General features: G+C 32.0%; 1 protein-coding gene across 3 annotated transcripts in view; it reads left to right on the top strand.

Moving 5' to 3' along the window:
* Window positions 1–16,583, top strand: part of CNTLN (centlein) — a 429,193-nt gene that overhangs the window by 103,871 nt on the left and 308,739 nt on the right. For all 3 annotated transcript variants that reach the window (XM_031961486.1, XM_031961482.1, XM_031961489.1), the window contains exons 4-5: window positions 6,781–6,915; window positions 7,522–7,701. In XM_031961486.1, the coding sequence (XP_031817346.1) occupies window positions 6,781–6,915; window positions 7,522–7,701 (315 nt within the window). The remainder of the gene's footprint in view (window positions 1–6,780; window positions 6,916–7,521; window positions 7,702–16,583) is intronic.

Below are 16,583 nucleotides of genomic sequence, written 5' to 3'. Positions count from 1 at the left end.
ACAGACAGAACAGGTAAACAGATTAGGTTATGTCCTAAGACATCCAAATTTACTCTCCAGTGGCCAAAAAGGAATGTCCACCATTGGGCTGCAGCTGAAAACTGCTCTCTTTTCCGGAGATTCTGGAAAAAAATCCAGAGGGCTAGCCTCTCTAGTCCAAGAACCCAGATCCTCAACTACCCCAGGAGTTCCTTTTCACCTGGAGCTCTGCTGAGAGAAGTGCAGGAGGTTTTAGAGTGAGATGAAATCCATGTGAATAAAGTTCCTGAGCTTGCTTGTAACTACTCTCCAGTGTTCTGTTGTGTTCTGTGTCCCCGTGAGATAGCAGTCAGAGGGTCTATGAGGACCTCAGAAAGAGGCAAGCTTGGTATAAATACATACCAGAAATTTCTCTGAGGCTCTGGGAATTAGGAGAGACTGGCAATAGCAAATGCAATGATAGTATGTTGCAAGGAAGAATTATATAATTGGATAAAACCAGGAAGGGGGGGGAACTAAGCCCAAAGGGAAAGGGGTAACAAATAAGAGAGAATGAGGGGAAGAGAGCTGCTGGGAACAGACCCATCTTTTAAAAAAAATGTGTTAAAGTCACTATTGGAACAGAATGTTGAGTTTGCAACAGAAGAAGGGGAGAAAAGTAGCTTGAAGAGAAATTGGGAAAGGCTTCTTGTAGAAAGTGAGACTTGAAAGGAGGTATAAAATGCTAATAAATGTTATAAAATGGTATAAAAATACTGTAAAATACTAATGGTGTAAAAACTTAGCAAAAATTCCCAGTGTTAGGAAATGGTGTGTATTGTATGAGGAAATCAAGTAGACCAGTATCACTTTATTTCAAGAGTATATGTTTATAAGGCATAAGAGTACTAGAAAGGGATTGTCTGTGGATGGGAGGGTGTTGTGGGTATGTTGAGCAGATTATGAAGGACTTTGAATGGCAAATGGGAATTAGGTGTCTGGAAGTGATAAGGAAGCTATTACAGTTTATTGAATAAGGGAGTGACATGGTCAGACCTGTACTTTGAGAAGACCATTTTGATAGCTAATTGAATGAAAGATAGATAGTAGAGAGGAGACTTGTGGCAGGCAAATAGCTTAGCTAGCAGTAGTTCAGCTGTGAGGTTATGAGGACCTGCACCAAAATAGTGGTAATATCAGAGAAGCAAAAGACTCATATATGAAAGAATCAACAGGGTTTGACCACAGAAGATGAGACAAATTGAGGAGTTGAGGACGATGCCTAGGTTGTGAAGCTGGGTGACCAGAAGGATAGTAGTGTTCTTTTTAGTAGTAGAAATTTTGAAGAAATGATAAAAACATAATGAATTCAATTTTGGATATTTTACTGGAATTTTTTCCTCTTCTGCATTTTGTAGGTAATATACAGACATGTAATCTTGTTTTATATCCTGCAAATTTGCTGAAGTTGTTAATTTCATCAGTAGTTGTTTTAGTTGACTCAAGTTTTTTAAGTACAATAAAATATCATCTGCAAAATATAATTTTTTTCTTTACTTATGCTTATTGCCTCAGTTTCCTTTTCTTGTCTTTTTGCTTTGGTTAACATTTCTAGCACTGTTTTGAATACTGATGGGAGTAATGGACATCTTTGCTTTACCCCAGATCTTGCTGGAAAGGCCTATAATTTAGGTCCATTATAGGAGGTGCTGATTTTTAATTGAGATGGATATTATTTATGATAAAGAGGGATTCATTCATTACTATATTTTCTGTTTCCATTTAATAATCTCCAGAGAATTTCTGAAATTATGTTCACTGTAATATTTGGGTTAACTTTCTGGAGGACCTCAGGATCAGCCCTAGTCCTTGGTCTTAGTGGAGAAGTGATGAAGGCAGGACAGCCACACAGGCTGGTCAAAGATGGAATGTCTCATTTCCAGTCTTTCTGAGCCCTTAAATCCCTTGGTATGATATAGTACACTGAATATGTGTGAACTAGAAAACCATTACATCACTATTCTAAGTATTAAGTGTGTGTGTGTGTGTGTGTGTGTGTGTGTGTGTGTGTACTAGAGAACTATCATCTCATCAAATCCACTGAGTTAACAATCTTGTTTCAACTATACTTGTTCAGTTCCAGCCCTCTATAGTTCAGATTCTTCATTTCTTTTTTCTTTGTTTTTTAGTTAACTTTATACAGGTCTAGGAGTGATAAATTGAGAATCCCCACTCACTTTCTCCTTATAACTCATTTAACTTTTCTTTTAAGAATTTATATGCAGTGCTATTTGGCACCTATATGTTTTATATTGATAGGAATTAATTTTTTTATGGTACCTTTCATCAAGGTGTTTTCCTGTTTATAACTCTTGACTAGTTATGTTTTTGCTCTTGCTTTGTCTTGAAATTATCAATGATCTGTTTGATAGAGAGTCCTGCTCTCCTTCAAACTACATCTGAAACTTCATGTTAGCTTCTTTCATAACATTTGAGGAAGGATATTGGTAAGATGGATACCTTCTAGATGAGTAATATGAATGGTAAAGGCCTCAGTTTCTTTCTGGGTAAAGATCAATTAGAATGACTGTATTTTGCCTGGAGAAAAACCATTGGAGACATATATATTTTTTAATTTTAAAAAGTATTTTCAAGTATTTAAAGGGCTTTTATGTAATAGAAGTGACTTTTTTTTTTTTTTTTTGCCTTCAAAGGATAGGACTAAGAAGAAGAAATAGAATTTATAATGAAGCGAAGTTACACTTAATGTAAAGCAACATTTCCTAACAGTTAGAACTATTGAAAAATACAATGGACTGCTTTGGAAGGTCCTCCTTTTTGGTAGTCTTGATAGAAAGGCTGGATAAACACTTGTTAGGCATATTGTTGAATTAAGCCTTTTTTCAAATATGAATTGTACCACTGAAATCTTTTGAAATAGAAAAATATACATCATTAAATATTTCTCAGGCAATACAAATCAAGGAGCTTTTCATGTAGTAAGATTGAGGTTTAATTGATGGATGTCCCAAATATTGAATTGTCATCTCCCAAGTATTAAATGTTCTATGGAATAGTCTGCAGTATGTGTGACACATTCTCTAGAGTGGATTTTAAATTAAAATCATAGAGGAGGAGACAACCTGGGTTGTTTGCAAACTACATCATCATAGGGAATATTTGCATAAGTGATGCTTATGGAATCAATTTCAAGAATATTATTCATCAAATTATATATTGCAAATGCATTCTTTTGAACAAACAGTAAACAAACCATCAAACAAAGGAAAAGTATACCACTTTTATGTTTGTATATAATTAATTTTGATTAATATTAAACTAAATAGGAAATTGCCAGTTATGGTAGGTTTTTTTTTTTTTTTGATTTGTTTGTTTGATTTGTCATGTTCTGAAAAGGCTATTTTAAAGTTACCTATAATTAGTCTCTTTGTATATAATCTCCTTTCTTTAGTTAGTTTTTCCTTCAAAAAAGAGTTAAAGCAGTCAGATGCTCTACATTTTGGTGGATGATATTTAATACTAATTATGTTTCATGTTAAATATATTATACTCTTCATTTTTGTCTTTCAATAGATTATTTTTATTGTTTCTTTATTTTAAGGCATGATTACAACTACTACTTTTGTGATCTCAGCTGATTCAGAGTCAGTTGTGCCCCAACTTTTTACTTTTAATAGTGTGATTATTTTCTGTTTTAAATGTATTTTTTTTTGGCTGAAAGTGATGAATTTTGTTTTATAATCCATTGTACACTCCTGCCATTTAATGATTGAATTCAGCCTCTTTTTTTTCAAGATTATCATTATAATATATTTTTTTTCTTTCCTCAGATCTTGTCATATGATCTTGGATATATATCCAACTTTAATTTTATTTAGCATTATTAGGAAGGGAATGAGAAAGTAATCTAAGCATTTATTAAGTACTTCCTATGTTCCAATTACTTTACAAATATTATTTCAGTGAGACAAGTTGAATGACTTGCCCAAGGTTATTCAATAGCTAGTGTCTTAAGACTGGATTTGAACTCGGGTCTTTTTGACTTCAAATGCAGACTTTCATCCACTGAGTTATCTGGCCTATCCCCCTATTATTTTAATACATCATGAGGAAAGAAAAAGATTTTCTTGAAAATACTTTCTTGATCTAGACAATAACTTCAGAAGCACAGTGTCATATGAAAACAAGAGCATCTAAAGAAAATCTTGTCCAAACTCCCATCTAAAGAGAAGAAAGTGAAGTCTAAAGAGGTGAATGATGGACTGAGATTGACACAAATAGTATGGAACAGATTTGGGATATAAAGCGTGGTCTTCTCTCATCAGCATATGATCTCAGTTCCTTCAGTCCTTTTTTTTATAAATTATACCCTTCATGAAATAAAAGAGCCTTTTTATTGAGATCAACAGTCATTCAAAAGATACTGGCCTAGTAGTTGATCCTACTCATTACTCAATCAGAATTCAGTTGTATATATTTTATAGCCCCTGTGTACTATAATTTCTAAAGAGAATGTTTTCCTTTTTTTTTTTTGTTTGTATGCATAGAAGGTAATTGTGTCTTTCATATACTAAAATATTATTTAATTTTTGATGTTTTATAGTTCTCTTTATTTGTATTATTTATCTTTCATTTATCAGCATGTCGTTTGCCTAAATAAAAGGCCTTTGATGGTTGCCTAATTTTTTTCTCCCCTTTTTGTGGATAGTTTATGTAGGAAAAGGATTATTTGTTCTCTATAGTTAGTAAAATTTGTTAATAAATCTGGATGGAGTCATGTTTTTGCATGGAAGAAAAGGTCATTTTTGGCTTGTTGAATACTTAAATTTTTGTTCAGTTTTTAAATTCTATTTTCTGTTTGGTCAATATGGGCATTTTATATTTTTGTAGGTATTTGTATTTAACTTTTTAATAATATAATTGAATATAGTTATCCTCATAATTTTTAAAATTTCCTCTGCATTTTTCTTCTTTTGATAAATTAGAATAAAAATCATTTGTATATTCTGTTAAGTCATTTAAACACAATCTCTTATAAGTTCATAGGCCTTTTAATTTGTTTTGGTTTTGTGGGTGTTTTTTTTTTTTGTTTGTTTGTTTGTTTTTACATTGGTATTTTTAGCTTGTATGTATTCTTGTTTTTAAAATTTTCACAGTTAAACCATTTCTTTTTTCTTTTTTGTTAATGTGATCTCAGTTCTGTACATTAGGGTTTAGATGTATTAATTTCCTTCCCTCAGCTGATTGAGTTGCATCCCATAAATTTTGGTCTAGTTTCTCACAATTATTTTTAAATATATAATTACATTGTTTTTAATGATTATTATTATTTTTTTTTGCTTATACCTATACTTTAGAAATTTCTCTTATTTAATTTTCATTGTAAGGTGTATGAATTAAATTTTTAATAATTGTGCCATTGAGTAAGCCAGCATATGTTTTTTATACCCTAGCAAATAAGAGGTTTTGACAGTTGTGCTGTCTGATATTGAAAAGTATTGATGTTGCCTACGATTCCTTGTTAATCACCCATAGTTTATCAAATCAGTTTTTCTAATTTTTGATTCAGATTCATAAATTGCTTTTTTTTTTTGTTTGATTTCTCATGTTCTGAAAAGGGTATTTTAAAGTTACCTATAATTAGTCTCTTTGTATATAATCCCTTTTCTTTAGTTAGTTTTTCCTTCAAAAAAGAGTTAAAGTAGTCAGATGCTCTATATTTTGGTGGATGATATTTAATACTAATTATGTTTCATGTTAAATATATTATACTCTTCATTTTTGTCTTTCAATAGATTGTTTTTATTGTTTCTTTATTTTAAGGCATGATTACAACTACTACTTTTGTGGTCTCAGCTGATTCAGAGTCAGTTGTGCCCCAACTTTTTACTTTTTATAGTGTGATTGTTTTCTGTTTTAAATGTATTTCTTTTTGGCTGAAAGTGATGAATTTTGTTTTGTAATCCATTGTACACTCCTGCCATTTAATGATTGAATTTAGCCTCTTTTTTTCAAGATTATCATTATAATATATTTTTTTTCTTTCCTCAGATCTTGTCATATGATTTTGGATATATATCCAACTTTAATTTTATTTAGCATTATTAGGAAGGGAATGAGAAAGTGATCTAAGCATTTATTAAGTACTTCCTATGTTCCAATCACTTTACAAATATTATCTCAGTGAGACAAGTTGAATGACTTGCCCAAGGTTATACAACAGCTAGCGTCTTAAGACTGGATTTGAACTCAGGTCTTTTTTGACTTCAAATGCAGACTTTCATCCACTGAGTTATCTGGCCTATCCCCTTATTATTTTAATATATCAGTAAAATATACCAATAATTGGTCTGTTTAGCTTGTCATACCTATTCTTTTCCACAAAAATATACAGTCCCGTCTCATGTTATTAAATACAAAGTGTAGTTTCTGAATGCTATTTTATATTGGGTAAAAGGAAGTTAGATTTCAAGGGTTAGTTGAGGCACAATGTGACTAAGTAGATCACTAAACTTTGAATCATATAGTGTATTGTTTAGTACTGGTTTTGGCACTGATAGTATGATTTTGAATTCTGAAACGCAATTTCCTTAAGTTTAAAAATGAACACAATGATATTTGTACAGATTATGGGTAGGACAATAATTTGTCCAAAAGTACTATATGAATATGAGACAGTTTCATAATCTACAAAAAATGATTTAAAAAAAAAACTATTATTTTAGCTATGAACAATAGAAAGATGAGCAAACTCTAGCAATAACCTTGGCTTTACAAGTATTTTCACTTTTTTTTTAACAGAGAGAATCAGGATTACAACAGGAAATAAATACCCTTGTAGAAAAGAAAATTGCTGTGGATGAAGAAAATGTTTTCTTAAAGAAAGAATTGAGTGACTTACAGAAGAAATTTAAAGATCAAAGTCAAGAGCTTAAGGTATATTGACTTGTACATAGTTTTATAGAACTGTATCTTTGAAGTGCTTCTTTAAGCATTGTCAGCCTTTGTGGCACAGAAAGTGACAAGCTTAGAGGAAAAATTGCCTAAGGCCTTCCTGTATCATAGAGTTTTCTTACACACAAAACTCTAGGAAAGCTGCTTTAAAGCTAAGAATCTAAGCTTTATAACTTTCAAATAAATAGTTAATGATGGAAATGGAGCAAAGAAAGTAGGAGTGTGAAGATGTGGCTTCTTGTAATTAGATTCTGATGGGACTAGCATTATTAATTGATAAAGCCCAGGTCTGGGAGGATATGTCTGTGTGGGTCTCAAAAATAGCTGGGGACAGCATCAAAGGCAGATTGATCAATTAATGTGCTCTTTGCAAATGTGTGCTCATCAAAGCTGTCATCCAGTTAAAAAATATGACCCTTCCACCTGCATGAAAAGAGGCCAATAAAAGTACACAGGTGACCTTGGCCATCAAATATAGAAAGCTGCTGTGAGGGTAAAACTGCACAGTTTATATTTGCTGATTAATTCCAACTTTTGTTGTTATTGTTGTTTTGTTTTGTTTATTGGTCCTCATGGTACTGTCGGCAGAACACTAAGGAGAGGGTACAGAAGAAGGAAGAGAAAAACATACTAATTATCAAAGAGCTGGAGGAGGAAAACAAGGAATTAAGTATACGCTGTGCTGAACTGCTAAATGATCTGGAGAACCTGAGGAAGCAGGAAACACAATGGAAAAAAGAAAAACATGACATTGATTGCAAAATGAAGGTATGAGGTAGCAGTGGACATTGGGTTCTTGTTTGAGATCTCACTTCTTATAGGTAATTTCATTATGTGTTATTTTCTTTCAATAAGAAGTTATATATTCAAATCTACCAGCGGGGACTGACATTCATTTATATTCCTTCACTTAAGACCCACAGCTTTTTAAAAATTGATGTTGCAAAGCAGGAAACTGACTTCAAATAAGTCATCCTAAAATGTAATCATTAAAAAATAAAAGCTGTTGCATTTTCAAATAAAATATGGTTTGAAAAACATATTTAGAACCTTGTGTTTTGACTTTTTCATTTATAGTTTAAATTCATAAATATTATTAGATTGCATTAGACTAGATAGTTTTAAGATTATATATTTCTTAAATCCGTTAAAATTCCTCATAAAACCAAGGAGAACAAAAAAAAAAACCCCAAATATAAGCAATGAAACGAAAATTTTTAATCCTGCTCATTATTGTTCCTTTTTATCTTAAATGGTCTCCATTCTTAGTGAGATATTTTGTAAAAAATTAAAAGTTAGTTACACCAATCAAGTCTTTATCATATACTCATTTTCTTTTTCACATTATTAAAATTATATTTGTTTTTACATATTTAGTCAATCTGTTCTATTTTAACTTTTTCATTTTCAAGTTCATTTAAAATTTGTGTTTTAACATAAATTTAGTCAAAGGAGTCTTAATAAAATTAGTGTAAATTTGGGTAACTATTTTGTGTATGTTCATATGAAAATGTTTATATTTATTCAAATTTGTATATTAAAAAATCTTTCAGTATGTGAACGGACACACACATACATTTGTATTCATTTATATATATATATATATACTTCAACTTATATAGACACATATACTCATAATAGGCTAAGTTTTTGAGAGAACCGAGAACCTGAATCTCATTTCTCAGATCAAGTTGAATACTTAAGAAGGCATAGTAATTCAGTATATCTTCTTTATTCTGAAGCTATGACTAAGATTTGGAGAGAATATTAAAAGGTAGAAAATTATCATTCATACTTGTGTTTTTTTTCCTGTCATTCAGCAATTGAGCCAATTTATTAATTATGTTATTTGAGCAGAAAAGCGACAAAAATTCTTTTGTTTTTATCTACTGATTTAATTCACATAAGGATTTATTGATATGGATTTCTGTTGTTTAGATCTACACCTTCTTTGCAATTTGTCATCTTAGAAATTGGGGCATCAAGAGGTTGAGTGACTTACTCAAGATCTCATAGACGATATATGATAGAAAAAAGGACTTGAACCGATTTCTTCACTCTTTAAGGCCAGCTCTCTATGTAACATGTCATGCTGTTTCTCATTACATGATGCTCATTAGATGATAAATGGGTTAGAAATTGCTATATGAAGTCTGAGTGAAATGGTGGTTATCAAGGAGAGAAGGAGAAAGTGGCATTTGAGTTTTAAAGAATGGATAGGAATTTAATAGGTGACTAAAAAGAAGAACTTTGATTTATAAGAAATAAGATGAACAGAGGTATGAAGGCAGTTGATTACAATGTATATTTTTTATTTTTATTCAGGGTGTGGAAAAAAGGATAGGGTTTAGAAGGCAGAGAGTAATTTAATTTGGATGAAGCATAGTGTGGAATAATAAGGAAAAGTGGAAAAATAGGTTGGTGTCAGATTATAAAGTACCTTGAATATCAAGTAATCAAATTTCAACTTTGCTTAGTAGACATTAGAGAGCCACTACATTTTTTGATCAGAACCGTGATAGGACTAGATCTTTATTTTTTTTTTTTTTAATTTCTTTGAGTGGAATGTGGCAGATGTATTTTACGAAATAAAGGTTAGGCAATCCTAAAGGAGGCTCTTGCAATATTCTTTGTGGGTAATAATGAGGATCTGTAATGGTTTTGAAACAATGGGAATGTAGAGGAGATGCATATGGAAAGTGATGCTGCTGTTGCTACTAGTAATCATCATCATCATAGTTGCCTCAAAGTTTGTCCCATGTTTTTAAGAGTAAGGATTAGATAACAGCAAAGTAAAAGAATGCTGTACAATGAAATTCTGTGAATTTTGATGCCACTATAGTAGCTATAGAGCCTTATAGTAAATGTTTACTCATTGAAGAATTGGAATCTGGGAGATTGAGCAGACAACTCAGCCAGTATAATAAAATTACTCCTTAGAATCAAAGAAATGGTATCGTATGGGACTTCTTGATCCAGAAGGCAATAATGCCACAAGAAGACAAGAGTTGTCAGAAAAAAACAAAGCAAATTGCTTTGTGTGCAGGAAATGTTTCAAGGCAGATGGTGATGACTAGGAAAGTGGATACATGAAGAGGACAGAATACTTGAAAATGTTATATATACAATACAAAGTTGCACAATATTCATTGTAATATACTATTCAATATATTAAATTCCCACTATTCAATATATTAAAAACAAAACTGGAAACAAATATTACCAATTATAGGCAAAGGTTTTGTATGTCTTTGCTTTTTATCAGTGATACATAATGCTAAATCACACAGCAACTTATTTCTAGTCATAGAAGGGTAATTGTTTGAAAAAAAAAATCACCTTAAAGCCCAGATTAAGGGAAATGAGAGATAAGTCAGATAGAGGAACTACTAAAATGTGAAGAGGGAAAAGTTGGAGATCCTAGGGTCATTGAAAATCTCCATTTAAAGCAAGCTCTAGAAATTATAACTAACTATATAAATGAGAAAATCAGTACTGAGATTTTAAATGCTTTTGAAAAGTAGATAGGCATATTTAGACTGGAATTCTCCAGAGATTTTTTTTTTTTTCATTTTGATGACATGAATTTATCTATCAATTCATGAAAGCTAGCATCTGCTATAATTAGCATCAACGAATGCACTCTTCTATAATATTTGACAGAAAATGAAAAAAAATAAAGATATACCCGTAGTCAACTATGTAGTATCCATTACCTTGGTAAGAGCCATGGGAGCAGTCATGAAGCTATAAAATAACATCATTGAGCACAGGCATCAAATATGAGCACAGCAGAGTTTTAAAGCTCTACAGAAAGGTACTGGAAGGTTGTTTCAACCCCTGGTTGGTACATACAGTAGAAAATTTGAGTTCCCCATTACCCCATTAAATGCAACAAAATAAAATATAGAAAGAAATCAGAAAAAAGGCTTATTAACAATTTTATATTAATCAACAATTGAAACAAAATAAAAAATTAATTATAATTAGTATTTATGGCATTTGAAGTTAGGTCTTTCTTACTCTGTTCATTACACTACCTACCTGCCCTAGGTTAAGGTTTATACAAGGCAAAATCAAAGAAGAAAATAATTAAATGTTAATCAAAAACTTATAGGCTTGAAAAGAGAGAGAAAGGAAGGACGGGAAGGAGGATGTGGAAAATTTCTAGTTGTGTAGTCTTAAGTATCTAGCACAATGAAAATGTAAATTAGCTCAAATGAGGAAGAAAGTGTACACATCATTAATATAAGGAATGTTAGAAGTTTCATAGAAGTGTTAAAACTAACTTTTCTGCAAAATTGGAAATAGTGGCACTGGAAAAATTCAATAATGGTTTTTATCATTGTCATAAATTGCTTAATTACTATTAATTTTTTTTTACCAGTAGATGTTAAATATATTAAAATATAAATTAGATACACAATAAGTATACATGACCAAAACATTATTTTGCTGTACAGAAAGAATCAGACTCTGAAATATTGTACAATTAGCCTGTGAAAAAAATCAAAACTGCAGGTGGGCAAAAATATAGGGATTGGAAATTCAATGTAATGGTTTTTAGTCATCTCCCAGAGTTTTTTCGCTGGGCGTAGCTGGTTCAGTTCATTACTGCTCCATTGGAACTGATTTGGTTCATCTCATTGCTGAGGATGGTCAGGTCCATTAGAATTGGTCATCATATAGTATTGTTGTGGAAGTATATAATGATCTCCTAGCCCTGCTCGTTTCACTCAGCATCAGTTCGTGTATGTCTCTCCAGGCCTTTCTGAAATCATCCTGTTGGTCATTTCTTACCCAACAATAATATTCCATAATATTCATATACCACAATTTATTCAGCCATTCTCCAATTGATGGGCATCCACTCAGTTTCCAGTTTCTGGCCACTACAAAGAGGGCTGCCACAAACATTTTTGCACATGCAGGTCCCTTTCCCTTCTTTATGATCTCTTTGGGATATAAGCCCAGTAGTAACACTGCTGGATCAAAGGGTATGCATAGTTTGATAACTTTTTGAGCATAGTTCCAAATTGTTCTCCAGAATGGTTGGATGTATTCACAATTCCACCAACAATGTATTAGTATCCCTGTTTTCCTACATCCCCTCCAACATTTGTCATTATCTTTTCCTGTCATTCTAGCCAGTCTGACAGGTGTGTAGTGGTATCTCAGAGTTGTCTTAATTTGCATTTCTCTGATTAATAATGACTTGGAGCATCTTTTCATATGGCTAGAAATAGTTTCAATTTCTTCATCTGAGAATTGTCTCTTCATATCCTTTGACCATTTATCAATTGGAGAATGGCTTGATTTCTTATAAATTAGAGTCAATTCTCTATGTATTTTGGAAATGAGTCCTTTATCAGAACTTTTGACTGTAAAAATATTTTCCCAGTTTATTGCTTCCCTTCTAATCTTGTCTGCATTAGTTTTGTTTGTACAAAAACTTTTCAGTTTGGTATAATCAAAATTTTCTGTTTTGTGATCAGTAATGATATCTCTAGTTCTTCTTTGTAATTGCTATTAATTAAGACCCAACACAAACTTTTGTTTTAAACAATAGGCATTACATATTTATTATCAAAAGATGTAAACATCCATGAGGTCTTTTAATACAGACAAGTTTTATGTTTATGTATTTAGTACAAAGTATTTAATACTTTTATATAACTAAAAGTATATAAAAAATAATATAATGGTTGAGGAGCAAAAAGAGTATGCTTTCCATAAAAACATGGAAAACATCTTGCCAGTTATAGACAAAACATATCTGATGCTTTTTGTCGGCATTATCCTTAGTTCTGAGGTACACAACAATCTAAACATATCAGTGCAGGAAAACTTTATTTGTAAACTAAGATTAGATGAAATCTCAGATAATAACTAGGAAAGGATACCTCAAGATCCGGTAGTCATTGACAAGATTCATTTAATATAGAATAGCAATGAAACAAATAGAAATAATGATATCTATGGCTTATGTAATTTTGAAAAGGAGTTAGGCAAACTTAAGAAGCTCTTTTTTAGATTGATGGAATAAATTAATTGATAAACTATACAAAAAATAACAATCAAATTGATAATCTGCTTTAGTCATCACAAATGAATGCATTTTATTGTAATAATTGACAGAAAGCATAAAAATATTTGAGAACCACAAAGATCTGTGGATTTACGGATTTTACATAGTTTTGCCAAGGAGTACAGGATAAAAGTTGGAGCATTTTAATAATATTCCTGGGAATAAGTATCAAATCCTATCATAACAGGAATTCTTTTCCTAAAGTGGGGGTATCCAGTTATGAAATATGGGTCTACATTAAGATTTGGCTAGGAAGTCTAAAATCTTTTTGTTGTTGTTGTTGTCAGTTGTGTGACTATTCGTGACCCCATTTGGAGTTCTCTTGTGAAAGATCATTTTTCAGCTCTTTTTACAGATGAGGAAGCTGAGCCATAAACAGGATTAAATGATTTGCTCAGGGTCACATGGTTTATAAGAGTGTGAATTTATATTTGAACTTGGGTTTTCTGAACTCCAGGTCTGGCAGGCACTCTATGCCACCTACTTAACTATCCATATAAAAGCCTGAGAAGTTGCAACCATTTAAGAGACCAAACTAGAGATTTTGGAATTTATTGTGTTCATTTTATCACCATGTAACATGAATTTAAATCTCTGATCTTTTCTTCAATCAGTGTTTTTGGTTTTCTTTAATAATGATGCAAATTAAAAATAAAGATTAGGCCACTTCTTTACTTAGCTGTATGTAGCTTGATTTGAGGTTAGCATGGTTTCTTCTAATTTTAGTTGCATTGGTTTTGTTTATGCGGGTGACTATAAATTTTACATAATCAAGATTGTTTGCTTTATCTTTTATGTTCTCCATTATTTAGTCATGAACTCTTCTCCCAGTTAGTAATCTTAAAAGCACTTTCTTTGTTTCTTTGTTGCTGATGTTATTCTTTATTTCTAAGTAATGTATGTTTTTTCAAACTTACCTTAGTATATGGTATGAAATGTTGGTCACACATATATGTGTGTGTATATATACAGTTTCTACTAGACAACTTTTTAGTTATGCCAGCAATTTTTTATCAAATACTAAACTTTTACCTTTGGGCATCTAGGTTGACTTCAGTGGATGGGTTGCTGTGTCAGAAGTCAGGAATAATAATATTTCTGAGTTCAAATCTGTCTCAGATATTTAGTAGTTGTGGGCAAATCACTTTACCCTATTTGCCTCAATTTCCTCATCTGTAAAATGACAAACCATTCCAGCATTTTTGCCAAGAAAACGCCAAATGGAGTCATTAAGAGTTGGACACAAGTGAAACTAATGGACAACAACAACTTTTTAGTTTAAAAACAGATTCTTGGAAGTCAGGAGGACCTGAGTTCAAATTTGTCCTCAGACACTTAACACTTTCCAACTATGTGACCTTGGAAGTCACTTAAGGCCAATTGCCTCAACAACAACAAAAAATAAATAAAATAAAAACATACTCTTTAGGTTTATCAATCACAAGAAAACTGTGCTTATGTGTTTCTGCATATTATGAAACTAATATGTTCCATTAGTGTTTGTATTTCTTAGTATTCACAAGATGGTCAGAAAAAGCGATAAAAGGACACTCTCAAGGTATCTCTTGAGAATTTTGTAATAGCGTCTTCCATGCCATACAATAGATCTAACATTTCTAAAGATTTTAAATCTATTGTGTGACATGGGAGAAGCTATCACAGGACTGCCCAGCATGACGTGCCCTCATCATAGAACATGCTGTGCTCTGTGAGCAAAGCAGAATTGAATTAGCCCAGAAGAAATGTGAGATGTGCAAAGTTAGGGAAGCTGTCCCAAATGTTCTTAGGGATTATATAATCCCACCTGTTGGAGCTCATTCCAAACTCATATTGATCTGATCAGCTACAGTTGGACACAATGTAACTTCACGCTAAGATAGTGATATCATTTTGGTTCTCTTCAAGAAGGAAGGACACCAAGCAACCAACCACCAGCTATCAATAGTATCAATTTATTTTGAATGAACACTGTTGTGTAGCATAATTTTAAATCTGTTACTGCTAGGTGCCCCTCAATTCTGTCTTCCCTACTATTTCCATTAAAATTCTTTACCTTTTGTTACTCTAGATGAATTTTGTTGTTATTTTCTCTAACTTTATAAAGTTTTCCTTTAGTAGTTTATTTGGTAATTTGATTAGTATTATAAAGAACAAGTGAATTATTGTTGTAGGATGCCAGATTTTATTTGTGCATCTAGTGTTATAATCATTAGGTTTTGTTATTGTTACTAATATGTATTAATAATGTTAACAGTTTTTGTAACATTGAACCCATTTTTTAATCTTGATAAAAATCCAATGTGATCACTCAATATAATCTTTATCATTACATATTGTTGTAGTTTCCTTGTTAATATTTTATTTTTTTCATTAATATTCACTAGGAATATTGGTCTGAAATTCTCTTTCTCCGTTTTTTACTCTACTTGGAGTATGAAGATTATATTGCAGAATTTCTGGGCTTTGTGACCAATAAGATGGAAAACTAGACAGTTTGTGTTGCTCATGACATCTTAAAACTCTCCAAACATAGTTATGTTTAATTTAGAAAATAATTCCATTTTACAAGAATCCTAAGGAGGCTAGTTGATGAACTAACAACAGAAAAAGTGAACTCATAATCTCTGATGTGCTTGCATAGCATCCTCTCTCCCCAAAACTACCACACTCTGGCAGGACTGGGCATGGACTTGCAACAGAACTCAATATTAACTGCCAAGAAATTTGAGAACCACAAAGATCTGTGGATTTTCCTGGGAGCTCATTTCCTGTTGACATCCTAGAATTTAGAGAATAGAATCTTTCTCTGGAGGTCCGTAGAGTGGCAGAATTATGTGCTGCAACAGGATTTAATAAGAACTCAGAACCAGAGATATAGTAGTATATTGGCATAGTATATAAGTGCCATATGAAGTATTAAATGGTAGTAGTCCATAAGCATATATGTACAGTTCCACCAGGTCTGAAAAATAAAAAGCGACTAACTTTCCAAAACACTGGGTTTGGAGTCAGAAAGACTCAAGGTACTTATTAGTTGTGTGACCCTGACCAAGTCCGTGTTTGCCTTACTCTACTGGAGAAGAAAATGGCAAAACCATTCCAGTATCTTTGTGAAGAAAATTCTTGAACATGTGGCTTATGGGATTAAGAAGAGTCAGATACAACAGAATGACTGAATGATAACAGTAATTAGCATTCAAATAAAATCAATTTTTAAATCTCTAGAAGTAAATTTGGGCAGTAGAGGCTAATGAAACATGAATTTTTCTGCATAATATGGGGAAAGCCTATGGGGAAACCTTCAAATTCTTATCTGAAAGGAGGCAGAGAGTGATTGAGTGTAATTGTTATAAGGAAAAAAAAAATCACCAAGTTCTCTGAGACTGGAAAAGTCAAAGAACTTGAGCACAAGTAGATAATTCAACAATGAAGACAATAATGGAAAGTAATATGATTTTTAGATTATCCAAATTCATCTAGATATCTGTGAATAAGTGTAAAACAAAATAAAATGAACCTTTGCATTAGCAAACATGATCCTTACAATTACAAAACATTGATC

Source organism: Sarcophilus harrisii, chromosome 1 (assembly GCF_902635505.1).
Source record: "Sarcophilus harrisii chromosome 1, mSarHar1.11, whole genome shotgun sequence".
NCBI classification, from domain to species: Eukaryota; Metazoa; Chordata; class Mammalia; order Dasyuromorphia; family Dasyuridae; genus Sarcophilus; species Sarcophilus harrisii.
The sequence above is the reverse complement of the archived record's forward strand: the minus strand, read 5'-3'. Positions and strand labels throughout refer to the sequence as shown.